A 22,428-nucleotide genomic window follows, 5' to 3' on the forward strand; every position below is an offset into this window, starting at 1 on the left:
AATAATTAAAATTTTTTACAATGCTTTAATGTGTTGTAAAGCTAGCAGGCTACTAGTAAGCAATATTTGTCCTGATTGCTTCTAGTAATCAATTCTCTTTGTCCTCATTGGCATTTGCATACAAAAGAAAATTTATAGCATTTCATGTAAAGCAACACACTATAACTTCTCTATTGTACTGAAGTAAACCATCCCACTAACGTTATATGGAAATAATATTTCAAATATATACACCCACAGTACATTTTCTTCATGCATCCTTCAACTGATTGAAACCTGAGTTGCCCAGAAATACTGCAGCATCAAATAAGGGAGTACATCTCTTTGATATATTTCTATGATTATCTTTATAAATCTAAAACTGAGGGACTTGAATTCTATATTTAAAACTATTCAGATATTTCTGTGAAACTTTCATACTGTTCCTTGGAAGAAAAGAGAATAGCAGGAGGTTGAATTAGTGGTACTAGTATAAAATATACAAAGGTAAAATATTCTAATTTTCTATACCATCATAGGGTGACTATTAGTCAAAATGGAGTGTTTGAATTTCCAAGTTACCCATTTAATGCCTTGTGAATAACTGGGAAGAATTCAAAAACACTAAACACAAAGTAATGATGATGAGAAGAGAAAGGAGGAAACACCAATTTGCCAGGAAATCATGTTCACATGCACTGATATATCACTGTGCCCATGAGCACATGTGCACATGCTGTGTATCCACCAAACCCTTTTCAAATGTTTGAAGTTCCATGCTAGCATGTTCATAATACATTGAACACCTATAGCAAATTATTCAACAATTATCTACAATTAAAATAGTAAATAGAAAAAAGAGACAGCTTTTGAAAGCTTACTGTTTTAGAAACCAAAGGTCTTCTAAGAAATGATAAGTAACATATGTTTCTATGTTTGAGAAGTCAAAATTAAATTGGAAACATTGGAGTTAAAAAGATAACAACATTTTGATTCCTGATCCCAGGTCAAAAGGCTACAGGAGATGATGGAACACTTGAACTTCTAGTCTTTGGTAAAGTACCTATCTTCTTGACTACAGAGGATGTAGAGACCCAGAAATAAATTCAAGGTCAGTGTATCTGTAATAGGAGAGACACATTGGATGAAAATAAATCCTCCCAAAGAGGGAGGGCCACTTGGTCAGCATGGACTTGACTTATCCAAGCAGAAGACAATGCTGAGAGCCATAGAACTCCTCACAGGTTCTTGAAAGTCTCTTCTACAGTGCCATTATGGACCTCCAAAATATACAGTTAATTCTGGCACCCTACATGGTCTTAATCACTCAATGAAAAAATATATATATAAGTATAAAATATAAGTACAATATAGACAATGATTCAGACTAATAGGTTCCTCCATCTGATGCTGGTTTACAATATTAGACTCTAATATTAACTCAAGTATTCTGCCTCTGCCTGTCAATGATTAATTTCACCTACCCTAGCCCCAGCTTCTCCCCCTTGTTTTAGCCAGAATCAGATCCATTCCTTTGCCCCCCTCCTTCCATAGCCCTAACCCTAACTCATCCATGGATAAGTAAACTGCCACCCCAATTAAGCTTTCTTATATTCTTGCTCTTTCCTTGACCACAAAATGTCCCTCTGCCTCCTCTCTTGCCCCAAGCCCTCTAGCTCTGACCTCTGAATGCCCTCCCTTTACACCTGGCATTTTGATGTTATAGCTGTTGACAAGTGTAATAAGCTCCTTTATTCTCCCTTCTGTCTTCTCACTGGGTGCACAGAGCCCATCTCCCTCACCTTCTCTATCAAGTTATAACAACATGCTACACTGGTGCTATCGAACTCACCACTCTGCCACCTCTAGCCATCATAAATCTGCCTCCTTGTCACCTGCCCTGAAGAGAGACCCATCACCTGCTCCAATAAGAACTCAACACCCTTATGGTCAGCATGAAAAAATTAACCTTCATCTGTTATCATTAACAAACTGCTGGAATGTTAGGTCAGGACAAAATGGAGTCACTAAGGACAGCAGGAAGGCAACAGAGACATAAAGAAGTGGGTCATCCACATTCTTCAAGGAGCCACACAGCCATTATCCCTTCCTTGCTTAACATTGGGCCAGGTCTAAGTTTCCTGCCCCCTTATCTCTCAGGACACCTGGTTACTGTTCTGGTGTCACACCCTGAATATCTTAGATCTCCCATAAAGAAACCTTTTTTTTTTTTTTTTTTTTTTTTTACTTCCTTGTTCCTCACCTTCCCCCAACTGAAGAACTAAATATAGTCCACTGACTGTGAGCCCAAGTTGACTGCTCTGCTCTTGAAAGTCAATCTTGGCATCTCATGTTTTCCTGAATAAAAGCTTCCATCTTTACCTCAGGGGGGGAAAAAATCCTCTTAACACTGAAAACAAAGAGAGTGCTGAAAACCAGTAAACCAGAAACAATTCGCTATATACAAAGGCAATTCCATCAGAATTACCTCAGATTTCTCAATGGAAACTCTGAAAGCCAGAGGACCTGGAATGGAATACTTCAAAGTCTAAAAACTATGGCTTCCAACCCAACCTACTGTACCCAACAAAAATATCCCTCATAATAGATAAAGAAAGGAAAGTGCCTATACTACAAAATTAGAGAGTTCACAAATAAACAATTAAATGCTCTATATTAAGTCCTTGGAAAAAAAGAACAAGGCAAACCAAAAATTAAAAATCAGTAGATGAGAAGAAATCATAAAGATTAAGGCAGAAATTAATGACATAGAAACCAAAATAATAATAATAATAATAATAATAATAATAATAATAATAATCCAAAGAATCAATAAAACAAAGAGTTAGTTCTTTGAAAGGATAAACAAGATTGATAAACCCTTAGCAAATTTGACCAGAAGAAAGAGAAAAGAGGCAAAAGTTAATAAAATTAGAGATGAAAAAGGCACCATTACAACACATAACAAAGAAATTCAGACAATTAAAAGGAAATGCTTTAAGAATATTTATGCATCTAAATTTTTGAAAACCTGAAAAAAATGGGTAATGTCCTTGATTCATATGACCCACCAAAATTAAATCAAGATGAGATAAACCACTTAAAAAGACCCATAACAAGTACAGAGACCTAAGCAGTTATAATAACTAAACTAAAAAAAGCTTAAGCCTAGATATATTCACTGGCAAATTTTACCAGACCTTCATGTAAGAACTAACACCAATGCCTCTCAAACTTTTCCATAAAATAGAAAAGGAAGGAATTCTATACAACTCCTTCTATGAAACCAGAATCACTCTTATAACAAAACCAGGCAAAGACAGAACAATAAAAAGAGAATTACAGAAAAATCTCCCTCATGAAAAAAGATGCAAAAATTCTGAACAAAATATTGGCAAACAAAATACAAGAATATATCAAAAAAATTTCATCATGATCAAGTTGGCTTTATTCCAGGGATGCAGGGATGGTTCAATGTACACAAATCAATAAATGTAATACATAATATAAATGGTCTGAAGGACAAAAATCACATGATCATCTCAATAGATACAGAAAAGGCATTTGACAAAATCCAACATCCTTTCATTGTAAAAGTATTACAGAAACTGGGAATAGAAGGAACATATCTCAGCATAACTAAAGCTATTTATGACAAACCTACAGCCAACATAATATTAAATGGTGGAAACCTTGAAGCTTTTCCACTAAATTCAGGAACAAAACAAGGGTGTCCAACATCCCACTTATAGCAATAATGCAAGAGATGCTCATAAAGTGATATAAATTAGAAAGAAAGAGATCAAATTATCATTATTTGCAGATGATATGATGCTATATATAAAAGTCCCTAAAAACCCTACCAGCAAACTGCTACAGCTGATAAACACTTTTAGCAATGTAGCAGGATACAAAATAAATATGCAGGAATAAGTAGCTTTCCTATATACTAACAACAAACATTCAGAAAATAAAATCAGGGAATCTCTCCCATTCACAATTGCCTCAAAAAAAAAAAGTGCCTTGGAATAAAGTTAACTAATGAAGTGAAGGGGCTCTACAAGCAGAACTTTAAAACACTCAAATGAGAAATTGCAGAAGACACAAGGAAATAGAAAGATATTCCATGTTCTTGGGTTGGAAGAATCAATATTGTGAAAATGTCAATCAAACCAAAAGCAATCTACACATTTGCTGCAATCCCCATTAAAATTCCAATGGAATTCTTCTCAGGAATAGAAAAAAAAAATAAAATTTAATTTGGAAGCACAAAAAAACAAAATGATTTTGAGCAGCAAAAATAAGGCGAGTAGTATCACCATACCTAATTTTGTTATATTACAAAACCATAGTAACAAAAACATCATGATATTGGCAGAAAGGCTGACATGTAGATCAATGGAACAGAATAGAGGACCCAGATATTAATTCAGGCAGCTACAGCCATCTGATTATTAACAAAAATGCCAAAAATATTCATTGGAGAAAAGACAGCCTCAATAAGTAGTACTGTGAAAGCTGAATATCTATATGTAGAAAGATTAAAATAGATCCTTGTCTTTCTCCATGCACAAGAATCAAATGCAAGTGGATCAAGGACTTTAATATCAGACCTAAAACTCTGAAATTGCTAGAGTAAAAGGTAGGGGAAACCCTTCAACATATTGGCATTGGTAATGACTTTCTGAATATAGCCCCAGTTGCTCAGCAAATAAAACCACTAATCCACCACTGGGATCTCATGAAATTACAATGCTTTTGATAGCAAAGGACCCTGTGAATAGAGCAAAGAGATAATCTACAAAATGGGAGAAAATCTTTAAAAGTTACACATCTGACAAAGGATTAATATCAAGAATATATACACAAAGAGCTCAAAAAAAAAAAAAAAAAAACCAGACTAATAAGAAATCAAACAACCCAATCAAAAAATGGGCTATGGAACTAAGTACAGAGTTCTCACTAGAAGAAATACATATGGCATATAAAGATCTAAAAAAGTGTACTACAGCCTTAGCAATCAGGGAAATGCAAATTAAAACTACCTTGCTATTCCATCTCTCTCCAGCCAGAATGGCTACCATCAAACAAAGGACAATAAATGTTGGTAAGGATGCGGTAAAAGGAGAACCCTTTTGCATTGTTAGTGGGAATGTAATTTGGTACAGCCATGGTGGAAATCAGTGTGGAGGTTCTTGAGACAGTTAAAAATAGATTTGCCATATGATCAAGCTATAGCACTCGAAGGCATATATCCTAATGACTGTTCTCACTGCCTTAGAGATACTTGCACAACCACGTTTATTGCTGCTCTATTCACAATATCTAGGAAATGAAACCAGCCTATATGTCCATCCAGAGATAAATGTATAATAATGACATGGTACATCTACACAATGGAATTCCATTCAGTAGTAAAAAAAAAAAAAAATTAAATTTGCATGGAAATGGATACATCTGGAAAGGATTATACTAAGTGAGGTAACCCAGGTCCAGAAAGCCAAATGTCACATGTTCTCCCTTATATGTGGGTCCTAGCTATAAATGCATAGATTTGTGTGTGATCTGGAACCAAAAATCAGTAGCAGAATCCCATAAGCTAGAAAAAAAAGGCTATAATGGAGGGAGGAGAAGAAAGGTCTTAAGAGGATGGTATTGTATGTATGTATGTAAGTAGAAAAACAGATTAGAGGGAGGGGAAATGCCCAAGCTACGTGAGGAAAAGAGATTGTATAATAAAACAACAGGGGAGGAGAGCCAATCAAAATTCAAGATATTCTGAATATGAAATATGAAAATCTGCTTTCTTAAATAATGGTACATCCAGAAGCCATAGATTGTTAGTAGAAAATTTTCAGTGCCTGGTATCAGATACCTTCCAGTGAGTCATTGGCCAGGGAGGTCCCTGTTGCCTCCAAATTATTACAGCTATTGCCAAGCCCTTTGGTTCCCCATGAGAAAAAGATGTTAACAACCTATTGCTAAAGACTTCACATCACTGAGAGGCAAAGTCACTGAGAAATCAAGTTGGTGCTGAGCAGAAAGCCTTCTCCCTGTAGCCCAACCAACTAAAAGCTGGGAAAAGCTGCATGGTATGCAATATTATGGGAGACAGAAGTCATCAGCGGTGGAAACAGTGGACACTGGAAACCTCAAGTTTGGACAGACAGGCCAAATGATTGAACGAGTGCAATGGTGGCATGTCTGATATGGAGGAATCCAACTGCTTTCTAATTGGACTGAAGGCCCACTCTATGGGAGTGAATACATGTCTGGTACTGAAAACCTAATCAAAAGCCTATGGCAGGGGAAGTCATGAGCCTTAGGGGTATAAAGCCTGCTTTTCTCTGGATAAATGCATATAATACTCTCACCAAATAGCCCTGAAAGCACTACACTTAATATTAATGCTAATATATTAATGCTACTCTCATTTCTTGGGTAGATAAGCTTGACTTCTCAGATGGGGGTGACCACTGGGAAGACCCCAAAGTCAACATAATGCTGAGAAGAAGGGATGAAGGACTGTCTAGCACTGAAACATCTTACACCCACCAAGGCCACATGTCCATTGTGGAAGAGGTGGAAGAAAGAATGTAAGATCCAAACGAAGGTTACCCCTCCTTACATACAAATGTCTGTACAGAATTTGGCCTCGATATCCAAGTCAGTAGTAAGACACTACTGCTGAAGATACCATATGTGGTTGACACATAAAATGGAATGACATGGGTGGAAGCTGGAAAGAGTCAGTCTGCAGTCAGCACATCTAGTGCCAGAATGTGCTACATGGGCAACTAGGGGAAAATGATCAATATCTGTCCAAGCAACTCATGGTCTAACCTACTTAGCAGCAAATAACCTGTTGTGATGCTCACACAAGTGCAATAGTGGTGCACAGCCATGGTGGGAAACCAGCTGCTCTTGATTTGGCTAACTCATCCCCTCAGTGGAATAGGACCTATAACTGGAGCTAGGAAACAAGTCAGAACCATATCCAAACATGAACCCACTCTCTATTATTAAGCTACCACCAATTGTGGGCTACAAGAGGGCATTCACTTATTAAATTCTCTATTAAAAAATAAGGATAAACACATTTGTCTGATGCTAACTTTACTCTCTGTTGGAGAATCTTCTTCTCTTTTTCAGATATACACAGATCCTAAGGAGAGAACCATCTCATTATACCTCAAAAGAACCCCAGCTGAAACTAAGACCAATTGGCAAAACAAACAAGGATGCTGTTCTCTTGTTGAACTTGGTACCAGCACAAGGGTGCAGGAGATTGATACAGAGAACAATCAACTCCTACCATATCAGATATCCAGAGACCTAGAGGCCCCCAATACCTCATAACTGAAGCAGACCAAAAATGAACCAAACATGACACAGGGAAATTTTGTTGAAGAGGGAGCAGAAAGAATGTCAGAGCAACATGTTGGGCCATGATATGCAGAGACATTTCTCCTATTAATAACTGTGGGCTAACTCCACATTGCATGACCCATATACCTCAACAAGGAGGGTCCAGGGGGAGAGGGTAGGACCTGGATGAGCCTAACAATGGTACTAACTTGACCATATCCACTGAGTACAAAACTAATTAATAAAAAAAAGTTAAAAATCCAAGACTTTTCAGTGCCTAGCAATACCTACACAAGACCCTCATAATAGGAGAAATCAATGATGACACCAAATTAAAAGAGAGACTAATGGAGAGAGGAAGGGGATGGATATGACTGGATATGACAAATTGAAGAGTTATGAAGGAGAAAGTGGGGGAGGGGAGGGAAATACCAAGGTTTGTTGTCGGTAAGTATAGAATTGTTAAATATATGTATGTATTTATGTATGTATAAATGACTATATGAACACAAAGTTAAACCCACAAAGACTTCAGGGAATACTCCAGAAAAAATACTCAAACAACCAATCTCAAGAGCCAACAAGACAAAGATTACAATAACCAAAACTAGAGCAGGCATAGAAAAGTACAAAACACAAAAAAGCACCAATCCCCATAAAATACCTCATCATGGCAAATATTAATTTGACCTCACAGTAATAACCTTAAATATGAAAGGTTTTAACTCACCCATAAAAATACATAAGTTACTGGGGTATCAAAAAAATGGACACACCTATCTGCTGTCTTAAACATATCCAACTCACCACTAAAGATAGACACATCCTTGAGGTGAAAGGACGGCAAATGACATTCAAAGAAATTGGAAGTAAAAAGCATAAACAAATGGGTATTTCTATGTTAATATCTGACAAAAATAGATGTCAAACTAATCAAAAGTAATCAAAAAGGACAAAGAAGGCCACTTCTAACTCATCAAGGAAATGATCCAACATGAGAACATCACAATCATAAATCTCTTTGAGTCAAGCACAGGTTCACCACAGTTTATAAAACAAAACATACTTGATAACAAAACAGTAATAAACACCAACAGTATCAAAGTCAGAGACTGTAATGCTCCAATATCATCAATAGATAGCTCATCCAAGCACAAAATCATTAGGAAACTAATAGAGCTCAACAACACAATAGATCAAGTGGACCTAATGGATATGTATAGAATTTTACATCTCAACTCTACAAAATACACATTCTTCATAACAGCCAAAGGAACTTTCTCCAAAATAGACCATATATCAGGCCATAAAGCATGCCTCCATACATTCATGAAAATTGAAGTAATATGTGGCATCATATCATAGTGCAATGCCTTAAAGCAAGAAGTTAACAAAAAGAGACACATCAAGAACTCCACTAGTGCCTGGAGGCTAAACAACTCACTTTTAAACAATGATTGGATTGTGGAAGTAATCCAAAAAAGTTAAATAAAATTAGTAGAATTGAGTAATAATGAAAACACAACCTACCAAAACTATGGGAAACAATGAAGGCAGTCCTAAGGGGAAAATTCATAGCACTAAATCCTTCATAACAAGACACAGAGATCCCAAATTAATAACCTAACTGTCGACCTAAGACATTGAAAAAACAAGAAGAATCAAATACTAGAAACTCCAGATGGAAAGAAATAATCAAGATCAGAGCAGAAATTAATGAATTGGAAACTAAGAAAATAATTTTTAAAAGTCAATGTAATGAAGATCTGGTATTTTGAAAAAAAAATTTAAAATATTGATAAACCCCTGGGTAATTTGATCAAGCAACCAAAAAAAAAAAAAAGGAGTCCCAAACTGACAAAATCAGAAATGAAAAAGGAGCAGTCACAACAGACATCACTGAAATTGGAAATTGGAAGAATCATCAGGGTATCATTCCAAAACCTCTACTCCACAAAATTGGATAATCTGGAAGAAATGGATAAATTCCTAGACAAATATCATCTACTAAAATGAAACTCACAGCTCAGGGAAGATTAATCTCCTAAATATACCTATCACGTTCATGGAGATTGAGAGAGTAATTAAAATCGCCCCCCCCCCCACACACACACAAAAAGTACTGGAACAGATGAGTTCATAGCCAAATTCTATCAAACCTTCATTGAAGAACTGAAACTAACTTTTCTCAAACTGTTTCACATAATCAAAGACCAAGAAAACCTTCAACCTTCCCAACTCCTTTTATGAAGCTATAATCACCCTAATACCAAAATCAGACAGATATAAAACAAGGAAAGAAAACTATAGGCCTATATACCTGATGAATATAGGTACAGAGATCCTGAATAAAATCTTCATAAACTTAATTCAACACATCAAAAGCATAATCCCCCTTGATCATGTAGGCTTCATCCCAGGCATGCAGTGGTGGTTCACCATATGGAAATCAGTCAACATAATATGCTACATAAACAAACTTAACTGTAAGAACCACATGATCATCTCAATTGATTCAGAGGAGGCCTTCAACAAAATACGATACCACTTCATCATCAGAATGCTAGAAACAATAGGCATGGAGGGTCTATATCTCAACACAGTAAAGGCTATATGTAAAGCACCCAAAAAACCTTTATGATTAGAGATAGACTAAAAAGATATAACTTGCAATAGGAGTAAGGGGGAAGCACCCGCAAAGTATGCCTCTGGTGAGGGTAAGATGAAGCCTAAACTTGAAAAAAAAAATTTTTTTTTCTGTCTCTGATCTGTAACTCCCACTACCAGAAATTGGTTGCTACCCACATTGAGCTGTTGATTAGAGAGATTTAGGAGGTCCCTAAATCAAGAAAGCTTTGTCACAGCAACATTACCTGTCTGAGGCAAAATCAAATACCCCATTGGTGAACACACCATATGCTGCTGACACAGAGCATAGAGATACCTGGCTGAAATTCAGAAGAAAACCAGTCTCCAGACAGTTATCCTGGCTAGTGCTGGAAAGCACTACATGAGCTACTGGGGAAAAGTAGCCAATAATGGTCTGAGCAACCAGAGGTCTAAGCTCAGAAGCAAATACCCTGACATGAGGTACACACCAGTGCAATAGTTGCACACCGCCTTACTGGTAACCTCTCAGTGTAAAGGAACCCATATCTAGAATTGGAAACCAGATCATAATCCTGGGGAGACAAAGATTATGCTTTCCAGTGTCAAGCTTTCACTAATCCTTGGCTAAAGGGGTTGTATCCATCAAATTCTCCCTATATTAGTAATGCTTAACCTATGTTAACTATGCTGACTTCACTCTCTGTTGGAGAATCTGTTTTTCTTTTTCAGAAGGTAGCAAGACCAGAGGAGATAAACTACCTTTGGCACCTCAGCCAAGCCACAGCTGAATCCAGAGAGGAACTGGGGAAATAAGCAAGAGTGCCGCTTCCATGATGAACCTGATAATCAGCACCCAGGTGTAGGCAACAGACCTTGAAGATACCAATAACTCTGCAGTGATGCAGAGGCTTCCAAGAGCTCATCACTGTAGTAGACTTAAAACTCACCACAGCTCAGGGAATTTTGCAGAAGAAGGGGTAGAAAGATTGTAAGACACACAGGACATTGCCTCCCCCCATAATAACTGACTATTGCTTCCACAATGCATAAACCACAACCCCATGGGGAATACATGCAACCCCACTGAGGAGTGTCCCCAGTGGAATGAGGTAGGGACAAAGGAAAAGAGGGTACCAGTACATGATGTATCTATATGAAACATCTTGTTAATAAGATAATTATGATGAACATGAAAAAATAAAATAAGATCACTTTATCAATAAACACTCTGCAGGAGATCTTAGTCAAGTGACAACATGTGGACTGTGTGAATGAATTGTTATTCTGTCTATTCAAATTTGAAATGAAAAAAATAAGTATTTGAGTATGGTATATGAAAACAAATATACCATCTCAGTTATTCTTCTGGCAAATTGGAAAATATATCAGAGAGGGAAAACACTAAAATAAGTTTCCATGCCTTCTAGAAAATACTTTTAATTCCATTTATATTGAATAAAATCATAAGAGGGTGCAAAGAGGTTATGAGATGAACAATGATTAAACTATATTAAATATATGCATTAAAATTGGCAGTAAAATGTTTTAAAAATGAATATTTTAATATTAAAGAATATATTTTTATACTAAAATCTGACTTACATATGATAAAGAACAATAATACATCAATTTGTACACAGTTCTGCAATATATAAATATTATCTTTATAACATTTACATCAATATTGAACATTAATAACTATATGCATGAAAATATTTTTTGACTACTTACAGTTTCATAATCATACCAGGTAGCATCAGGGATGTATGCACTCACAGACTCTGTTCCCTAAATTAGAGATAATTAGCACACTTATATAATATATAATGTAAGATACTTAAATTTTTATTTTTTTGCAATTCATTGCTTCAGTAAATATCAAACAAGTTTTCCTTGATGGTTAGCCAAATGTGTTTATACCATGTACTAAGGAATATATCTTTTCCCAATTTACTTAAAAATGCCACTTTGCCACTTGGTGTTAATTTCTTTTTTGTTGTTCTTGTTGCTGTTCATTATTTATTTATTTGAGAGTGATAGACAGAGCAAGAAAGGCAGGTAGAGAAAAAGAGAGAGAATGGGTGTGCCAGGGCTTCTAGCCACTGCAAACAAACTCCAGACGCATACGCCCCTTGTGCATCTGGCAAACGTGGGTTGTGGGCAATCAAGCCTTGAACCGGGGTCCTTAGGCTTCACAGGCAAGCGTTTAACCACTAAGAAATCTCTCCAGCCCTGGTATTACTTTCTTTGCATATATCTGAGTTGTCACAATAACTCAAGACATTTTTTCATAGATGTGTATGTGTGTATGTCTCAGTGTGTGTGTGTGTGTGTGTGTGTGTGTGTGTGTGTGTGTGTGCGTGTGTAACATTGGGGAGAGAGCCCTCAGTAGAAAGGGCAAGGGCAAAGAAGACAAAAGAGGATACACTAATGGGGTTGATACCAATTAAATAGTGTGTTCATATACTAGAGTTCCCAATAAAAAATATTAAAGCAATAACTTTTAATTCTTTTTTTATAATAGACACAGTTTTAGCTTTTTATTTATTTATTTATTTATTTATTTATTTATTTATTTATTTATTTATTTGAGAGCGACAGACACAGAGAGAAAGACAGCTAGAGGGAGAGAGAGAGAATGGGCGCGCCAGGGCTTCCAGCCTCTGCAAAGAAACTCCAGACGCATGCACCCCCTTGTGCATCTGGCTAACGTGGGACCTAGGGAACCGAGCCTTGAACCAGGGTCCTTGGGCTTCACAGGCAAGCACTTAACCACTAAGCCATCTCTCCAGCCCACTTTTAATTCTTTATCAAAAGAATCTTGATAAATATTGTTGTGGTTTTCCATTTTTCAAAAGGACAGATTGTTTGCCATGCTAGCCACCATAATTTCTACAGTAATAATCAAAATGCTATTTTATTAGCTTTGTAAATCATGATTTAAACACATTGAAAAGGCAAAGATGAATTTTTTGTGGCAATTTAAACAATGAAACCACTGTATAATATGCTTTCCTATTAAAAAACACATGCCCATTGTCATGTAAAAAAATGTGTGCATGCTGGGAATGGTGTCGCACACCTTTAATCCCAGCATTCAGGAGGCAGAGATAGGAGGATCACCATGAGTTCAAGGCCACCCTGAGACTACACAGTGAATTACAGGTCAGTCTGAGCTAGAGTGAGACCCTAACTCGAAAAATAAAAATAAATGTGTTCATGGATACCAACATATAGAAATAGGAACCACATATCTTTCACTACTATTTTTCAACATTTTTAATGATCAGCTGCTTTTCAAGACCCCTGTATCTTACAGCTTAGCAAAATTTTAATACTTAAATTTATTTTAAGTATGAACTCTTGATATTACCATTAGGATTTGATTTTGATTTTAAAAATAAAGACTTTTCAGGAGACATAACTTTATACAACCCCTTCCTAGCAGTTACATGTAACCTGGATGTATTAAGATGTTTGTAACTTATTCAAAAAATGTCAACATTTTAGAATTCATTAAAAATGAATGAGCTGGAAGTAGTTCCTTGAGGAGTACCAATAAAATTAAAGCCTTATTAGTAAGTATATATTTGCTATACAAAGTTTGCTTGAGCAATAAATCCTTGAGCAATAACTACTAAATGCATAGAACATACCTGTTTCAAAACAGGAGTAATAAGTAGTGCAGATCCCCATAAAAATTCAAGGTCCTCAATCCAGCTATTTGTGTCTTCATAAAACCTAAGCAAAATCCAAGTCATGATATTAAAAATAACATATATAAATTTCTTAAAATAAGTGAGGTCAGGAGAAAAGATTGAGTATTGAAAGGTGAAGGAAGAGCTAATCAATATCTTCAAGTATAGTAAAAGGACATATGGGAACCTACGTTTTTGGACAATAGAATGCACAGGAGCCATAGATTGTTACTAGAAAATTTTCAGTGGCAGTGATAGGATACCTTCCAGTGAGTTGCTGGCCAGGGAAGTCCCTGATGCCACCCAAACATTACAGGCCATTGCTGAGGCCCTTGGTTTCCCACCAGGAATAGACGGTAAGACCCTATTGCTGAAGACTCCACATACTTGGGCCGCAAGGTCACTGAGAAACCCTGCTGGAGCTGAGCTGAAAACCTCTTCCAGCTGATAGAAAAAAGCCATGCTGCATCCAGTTCAATGAGAGAGAGAGAAATCACCAGTGAAGGTACCCAACAGTGAACACTGCAAGCCTTATATTTGGCCAGCCAGGCCAAATGAGCCAATGGATGCAATAGTGGCACATCTGTTATGGGGAAAACCAACCACCCTCTAATTTGACTGGAGGATTGCTCCATGGGAGGAAATATATCCCTGATACTGAAAACCTACAACATGGATAGTCATGAGCTCAAGGAGTGTACCATCTGCTGCTCTCTGGCTAAAAGCATATACTATGCTCACCAAACTGCCCAGTAAGCACTTCTCTTAATGTTCATACCCATATATTAATGCTATTCTCACTTTTGGCTAGAGAACCTTCCCTTTTCAGATGGCAGTGACCTTGGGATGACTCTAAAGGCACCATGGTGCTGAGAAGAAGAGACAGAGGAGTGCTGAGCACTGAAATATCTCAATCACATCTTCCATGGCTCAGGGTACATTGTAGAAGAGGTGGCACGAAGAATGTAAGAGCCAAAGGAAGGGTAGGACTCCTTACAATGTACTCCTCCAGACACAAAATGGTCTGGATATCCATGACCTCACTGTGCCTGACACTACCTACACAAGACCATCATAATAGGAAGAAAAGATCATGGCATCAAAATAAAAGAGAGACTGAGAATGGGAGGGGATATGATTGAGAGTGGAGTTTCAAAGGGGAAAGAAGGGGGAGGGAGGGAATTATCATGGGATGTTGTTTATAATTATGGAAGTGGTCAACAAAATATCTAAAAAGAAATCTAATTGTTACAATAAAGGTAATATATAAATTTCTGATTTTCCTTATCTTTCCATTTCTTCCCTTGGAAGTATTATTGCTTCTAAGGTCATGGTTTAAGGTGTCAGTTCAATCAAATAGTCTTACCTATTTCGTGATTTTGTTGACATTCAAGGAGAAAGGCAAAAGGAAAAGGAGAAAGGAAATTTAGGGTGGGAGGATTCCACAGAGGAAGGAAGGACATTAGTTGTCATATGCAAAAGAAAAGGTAAAGTAAAATAAATCCATAATAGATAGTATGATTACTTCTCATGTGTAATAATTTTTTTTTCTGTTTACATTCTAGTTATAAGACCTTTTATAATCTCCTTCCTTTTTGTTCAGCTTTTCATTAAAATATTTTACTTTTGATTGGGATTTAAAAAGGACTTTAACTTACTTCCTGAGAAAAGATTTGTTTTGTTCATGATGTACAAAGGTAAGGGCATTTCACTATTTTCATAACAATACTATGCTCACAATCTATACTTAATTTTTTTTTACTATAAATGTTTGTTATATTTCAGTAGTTCTAGGTTCTATGTATCTTACTGGCATAGAATTCCTAACATTTATTATATAGTTTTCTGATATATATCAAATTTGCACAGTGTAGTTTAATCTTTTCTCTGCCAAATTAATTAGGTTTTGTACAACAATGATACACATCAAAAAATAGCTGTGAAAGTTCAACAAAATTCATCATAGATATACTTAATATCTTGATATATTTCTACTAGTATTATATTATGTGCATGATTACTATTATCATAATATACTAATAATATATACATAACATTCATAATACTCACTCATAAAGAAATGGCCTTGCAACTGTCTCTCCAAATGCAGAGGCTTTATAAAATAGAGTGTAGAGGAAAGGCAGTAAGGTATAGCGGATAGTTAAATAGTGTTTTGATGTCTTAACCAAGAGAGAATCCTTCCCAAAATATGCAGGATCCTGAGGCTACAGGGTAAAAATGAGAAAATAACATTTGAATTAAAATCAAAATAGGAGCATTTGATTTGTTTTTAGATAACTTGTGTAAATTTGAGTTTCTTTATCAAATAGTCCTATTTTACAATCAAAATGTTTGAATATTTCAGACATTTTGAATTCCCCTTTAGTTTTATTAATATTATTTTAAAGTTGTTATTTCTCATTTAAACATTTATTTTAAAAGATGCAAAAATAGAAGAAGCTTTCACCACACAATTACTTTAGCATGAGTCATTGCTTCTAATTTTTCATACCTTCTTCTACTGACAACCTTTGCCAAGTCCCTACTGAGTTCAAGGTCAGCCTAGCTACCCATGTCTTGTTTTTGTCCTCAGTCACATGACCTGCCTTAACTAATGGGCTACTGATGTATGTGACTTATTGAAGCAAAGGCTTCAAACGTGCTTGCTTGAACTGTGCATTGTTATTGCCATTAGTATGAGCCCAAGAAGTCTACTGGTCCAAGAACCCAGACAATGGAGGTTTCTGGAAGATTAGAAAACTTACTTTGAAGTATAACATTCCTTCCAAGACCTATAGACTCTTTGCCTATCTAGGTCCACCACCTTGCTTGAGTGAAGAAGCATAGCTGCAAGAAACACACTTTACATCTCCTGCAAGGGGATGTACTGTGCCACACCTTGGTATATATGCAAATCAGATTTCCCTTTAGCTGATCCCAAACTCTGAGGGAATAAATTGGACTACTGAAGCCCTCAGTTGGGAGATAGAGGACTCTTCCAGGGGCCATTTTACCTTTAAAACTCCTGACCAACCTGGCAGAACTTGTTAAACCAGGCCTTAGTGTTTTTTTCTGTACCTGATCACCCTCCTTCCCAGTCAACTCCACTAAGCTCAGACCTTAGCTGTGGATTGAAGAGTCGCAGCACTTTCTCATGCTCTCTGTTTGTTACCCTGTTACCCTCATACTCAGACCAGAATTGTGGATTGAAGAATCTCACCACTTTCTCATATTCTTTCCCAGTTACCCTTCACATACTTCCCCAATTAATCTCTACCATATAAAATAAATCATTCCATTTGCTTTTCAGAAAGCAAAAATTTATACAGAATATAATACAATTATGTGAATCTACTAAGGACAGAATTGCTCTCAGTCATCTGAGAAAAAAAAAGTTAGGAAAAGATGAATTGCCACCCACTTTACCCCTTTAAATTTTTCTTTTCTCATTTTCACTTTCAGTATGAGATGTGCAGTTGACATTCTTCACACAAAATGAAGACTATGTATGAGACCATCATACAAACAGTAAATAATTTCTTAATCAAAATGTTCTTCATTGACTTGAAGGTTTAAGTTGATGTCATGCTTCCCTCTGCAAAGCCTATCTATCAGAGCCCATGGAGAAGTCAGGGCTTAAGGAACAGCTCCAAATTCATTGTACTTCATCCCTGTCAACCATCATATCTGCTTATTACAGTTTTATTAACTAGAGAAATACTGGACTCAAGTCACTTTGCCACTGTCTTTTTTGTTGGTGTGTTTGTTTGTGTTTGTTCCATTAAACAAAACTGGAAATTCTTGATAGTGCATTACACATTTATGATAAAACAAGATTACGTGGGCTTTTATTGTTAGAATCCATACTCAAGAAAGCTTTGCATCTAACTCAAAAGATAGGTAACTTAACATCCTTCCATGGAGTTTAAATAAAAACATTGAAGTATTGATTATGTTTTGTTTAGTGATTTGCTTATTTTCCAAATTTCATATACAAAAATAATTGAGAATAGAATATCAGAGAAATCTTTATAAATCATATTTCATACTGTATCTTCCATGAACACAAATTGAAACACATTTATGACAAAAGGGTTGTGTCATTCACCTGGTATCCCTCAGCATTATGGTTTCTAGAAAATGGATAAAATGCTCCAAGTTGCATCCATCTTCTACAGAGCTCTTCCGTAGTGTCAGCCACAAATCCACAGATATCTGCCCCAACCTAAATAACAAAATTGCCATTGTTCATACTGTTAAGGTTCTAAAAGATGTTCAAAATATCACATCTAATGAATCAATTTCCATTATTTTTAATCTCTTTTATTACACTATAAATTCAATGTCAATCATTTAATGATTATATAAACTGGTATCATTTCACGATATATAGGTTGTTTTCTACTTTTTTCTTTTTTAAAGTATTTTGATGAATAAACCTTAATTGTACTGTGATCACATTTACATACATTTCCTTTATGATCTGTGTTCATTGCATTCTATTTAGAAAATTATTCTTCTACCAGGAGGTCATACATTCTTAAATTTTATTCTAGAACAATTAACATTTACTTTCCACTTACAGTTTCTAAGAGACTTGTGGCTAACTTTAAGTATAATGTAAGAAATGAATATATGCTATTTTGTTTTTAAGTATGTGTATGTCTATGTAAATACTAAAATCTTCCTTGGAGATCTGCAGCTATAGGATTTTTGTTTAGCAACTTTTAGAAAAGCATGCCTCTATGTCTTATTTTTTAATATTGAGCCTTACTGAATATTGTCAGACCAGTATCATTGTGCTAACTATCCTTATTTCACAGGGTAATTGTCGATATAGTAATTTGGGTTATAGTTCAGGGAAAGCATTTATCCCCTCCCTAATGAATTCTATTACTCATAAGTGTGGTATAAGCTCAATTTATTTAGTAATAATTTACAAATTTATCAAAAATTCCTACCTTAAAGGTCATAAAGTGAAGGGATAAGAAAAAGAAAGAAAGGAAGTAATGAAGGATACATGATGCAAAAAAATAGAAGCACAGCTTATTTGTGGAAAGAAGATGATATACAAGATCAGGCTTTGGGAATGGAATGTGTGGAAGGACAGTTATGACTAGTGTGAAAACACTTACCAATGGCATTCCAAACATGCCAAACTCCAGCATTCCAGTGATAGACCACTCCATCTGTTCCCAGGAAGCAGTATTGTCTCCTAACCAATGAGCAGCATGCCTTCCAGACCCAGCAAAAGTTGACCGAGTGAGGATGAAGCTTCTCTTATTAGGAAAAACTTGTTTTGCAGCTCTATAATTAGGGAAAAAAAAATAACAAATAAGCATTACTGTTTTCTCTCTAGGTCACAATGTTGAGAATTATCCTATCAAAATTTTACATTGGGGCTGGAGATATGGCTTAGTGATTAAGGTAATTTCCTGCAAAGCCAAATGACCTAAGTTAGATTCACCAGAGACCAATGTAAGCCCGGTATACAATGTATGGAGCTCATTTGCAGCAGCTGGATGCCCTGGAGAGCCTTTTTTTTTTTTTTTCTCTCTCTCTCTTTCTCTTCTTGCGTTTTCCCTCTCTCTCAAATAAATATATAATAAAATATTTAAAAATCATATTGATTTTTATTTTGCCAGCAATATACTTAAACATATTCTGATCCTATAGAGATAAAGAAAATCTTTAAAAAATGAAAGATACATTGAATGACTTCCCCATCCTTTACCAAATTAAAAGCACAATTGTATTTGGAAAAGGTGAGCATATTTGAAAATCATGTTAATGTTTCTTTTTATATTTCTGGAAGTTCACCCCCAGGCAAAACTGTTACTTTTTTTTTTTTTTTTTTTTAATTGAGGTAGGGTCTTATCCTAGCCTAGGCTGACCTGGAATTCACTATGTTGTGTCAGATGTCAGGATGGACTTGAAGTCATGTTAATTTTCCTACATCTGGCTTTCAAGTAATAGGGTTAAAGGCATATGACACCATACCTGACTATTACTCATTTTTTCCCCATACCTGACCATTATTTATCATTTTGCTTCAGAGGAAAAATAATCAGGAAAAGATACAAAAAAATTTATATATAAAGGCAAACAGATTTCTTTAGACAGATATGATGCCTTTCCATGTTAAAAGCTACATTTTGTTGAACCTTAATGTGCTTTTTCTTCCTTTCATAGAACTTACTGACTTAAACAATGTAACATATCATACCATAGTGAGTTTGAAAGAGAATAAGTTAATACTATAAGCAAATGTAAGATTTGATACCATAAAACCATCACTTACCTAATTATTAGAAAATTATACTCAGATCAAGATATGGGTTAAATTACGACTGCACTGCATTACCATACACGATGTTAAGGGAATAATAGGAAATCACCCCAAAATAGTCATCCCAACTTCATTTGTATTGTGGCCTTCACATATAAGAAGTTCATTTCATTAGAAAATGATTTTTTGTCTGCTGCTTAGAAACTAAATTGTAACTGAATCACTTGTTTCAGAGTATATTTAAATAATGATTTTGGAACACTATCATCTTAGGCCAAATAGGTATTTCATGATTATAAAACAATTTTATTCAAAGATGGCAAACAATCAAACGTTTGCATGCTAATGCTATGCAATTCTTGCTGACTGACTTATCAATGCAAGAGTATTAGAAAAATAACTAATATTTTAATACCCTTTATTTGAGAAGAAAATCATATCATACCTTTCTTTTTAACTCTTGCTACTTTTTATCTAAAAATTCCTGCATCATTAGAAATACTTTAGAAAATGCACATATAACTTTCACCATGAAATTGCACTTACTCTTCTGTGGCTATTGCCATACTGTATCCATACAGGCTGTGGACATCATACTGCTTCCCCCAGGTCTGCTTAGCATCCATGCACAGTGTTTTGGAATATAGGAGTTTGTCAAGAATGTCTTACAGAAAATATATAAAAAACATTCTTAAGAAGTATTTTATCATGTCAACCTTTATATCTGTTTTATATAGTCTACTATTGTATATCATATTTAATCAAAAATATCATGAAAATATGTCATGTATTAAAAAATATCCAAATATTTCCTTAACATTCATGGCTGTGGAGTTTGGAAAAATGTCATTATACATACATTAATAAAGACTGGATTGATTCCAGCTCTTAGATATTATGAATTGAGCCACTACAAACGTGGTTGAGCAAATCTCTCTGGCCTGTGGTTTGAAGGTTTTAGAGTTGATGCCCAGTAAGGGAATAACTAGGTCTGTTGGTATCTCTATAGTCAGCTTTTTCAGGAGTCTCCATATTGCTTAAATCACTAGAAGAATGGATAACTAAGATGTGGTATATCTACACAATGGAATTCTATACAGCAGTAAGAAAAAATGACACAAAGAAATTTGAGGAAAAATGGTTGAGCCTAGAACAGATAATTCTCAGTGAACTTACCCAATCACAGAAAAAAAAAAAAAAAATCACCACATAGTCTCCCTCATCTATAGCACCTAACCTTAATATACCCAAGATACCTTACATACCCAGCTAGCATCTCATGGACTAGACTCTAGGATGGAGGGGGAAGGAAGGGAGGGCATCAAAGGGCTGGGAAACACTAATCTAGACCCAAATGGCAATGGTACCATAAAATTCTACTTCCTAAAAGGCAGACCAAATGGCTGAACCTTCACCAGGCCCTTACAGGAAACACCTGAACCACAAGACACTGGAGAGGGTAGGATCAAGTCTAACCTAAATCTTCTACATCTTCCCTCCTTCCCTCTCCCCCTCCTTCTCTCTCTCCCTCTCTCCTTTCTAACTCTTGTATATTAGGTATCTTTTTCCTCATTTTCTTAGTGGACACTGATCTGCAACTCCCAGTACCGCATGGGGCTATCATTCACAAAGATCAGAGAAACCTACAAGATTTCCTAAAAGAATGACAGATTTCTGTCAGAGTACTTGATGACCCACCAAAGGTCAGTGGTAAGACCATATTGCTGAAGACACCATATGCAGCTGACACATAAAATGGAACAGCATGGCTGGAAGCCAGGAGAGAGTCAGTCCCCAGTTAGTCAGCGTGTCTAGTGCCAGAAGGTGCTACATGGGCGACTCAGGGAAATGACCAATATCTGTCCAAGCAACTCATGGTCTAACCTACTTGGCAAGAAATAACCTGTTGTGATGCCCACACATGTGCAATAGTGGCACACCACCATGGTGGGGAACCAACTGCTCTTGATTTGGCTAACTGATCTCCTCAGTGGTATGGGACCCATAGCTGGAGCTGGGAAACAAGTCAGAACCATATCCAAACATAAGCCCACTCTCCAATATCAAGCTACCATCAATCATGAGCTACAAGAGGGCCTACACCTATTAAACTCTCTATAAAAAGTGTAAGGGCTACTTCATTTGTCCTGGTGCTAACTTACTCTCTGTTGGAGAATCTGCTTCTCTTTTTCAGATACATGCAGATCCTAAGGAGAGACCCACCCCATCATACCTCAAAAGGGCCCTGGCTAAAACGAAGGAAAATTAGTGAAACAAGCAAGGGTGCTGTTTTCCTGATGAATCAGATACCAGCACAAGGGGGAATGAGACCAACACAGAGAAAAATCAACACCTACCAAATCAGGGAGCCAGAGCCCCGGAGGTCCCCAACACCTCATCACTGAAGCAGACCAAAAATGAACCCAATATGGCTCAGGGAAATTTTGCAGAAGAGGGGGCAGAAAGAATGTCAGAGCCACATGT

The 22,428-nt window shown here is 36.1% G+C and overlaps 1 protein-coding gene across 1 annotated transcript in view; it reads right to left on the reverse strand.

Annotated features, from left to right (window-relative positions):
• The window catches only part of Si (sucrase-isomaltase), a 112,015-nt gene that overhangs the window by 69,354 nt on the left and 20,233 nt on the right, over positions 1 to 22,428 (reverse strand). The window contains exons 14-19 of the mRNA XM_045161822.1: positions 20,491 to 20,608; positions 18,791 to 18,962; positions 17,764 to 17,880; positions 15,726 to 15,880; positions 13,614 to 13,698; positions 11,689 to 11,745 (exon numbers count right to left, since the gene is read on the reverse strand). Of these exons, the coding sequence (XP_045017757.1) occupies positions 11,689 to 11,745; positions 13,614 to 13,698; positions 15,726 to 15,880; positions 17,764 to 17,880; positions 18,791 to 18,962; positions 20,491 to 20,608 (704 nt within the window). The remainder of the gene's footprint in view (positions 1 to 11,688; positions 11,746 to 13,613; positions 13,699 to 15,725; positions 15,881 to 17,763; positions 17,881 to 18,790; positions 18,963 to 20,490; positions 20,609 to 22,428) is intronic.

This window comes from Jaculus jaculus, chromosome 11, assembly GCF_020740685.1.
Source record: "Jaculus jaculus isolate mJacJac1 chromosome 11, mJacJac1.mat.Y.cur, whole genome shotgun sequence".
Lineage (NCBI taxonomy): Eukaryota > Metazoa > Chordata > Mammalia > Rodentia > Dipodidae > Jaculus > Jaculus jaculus.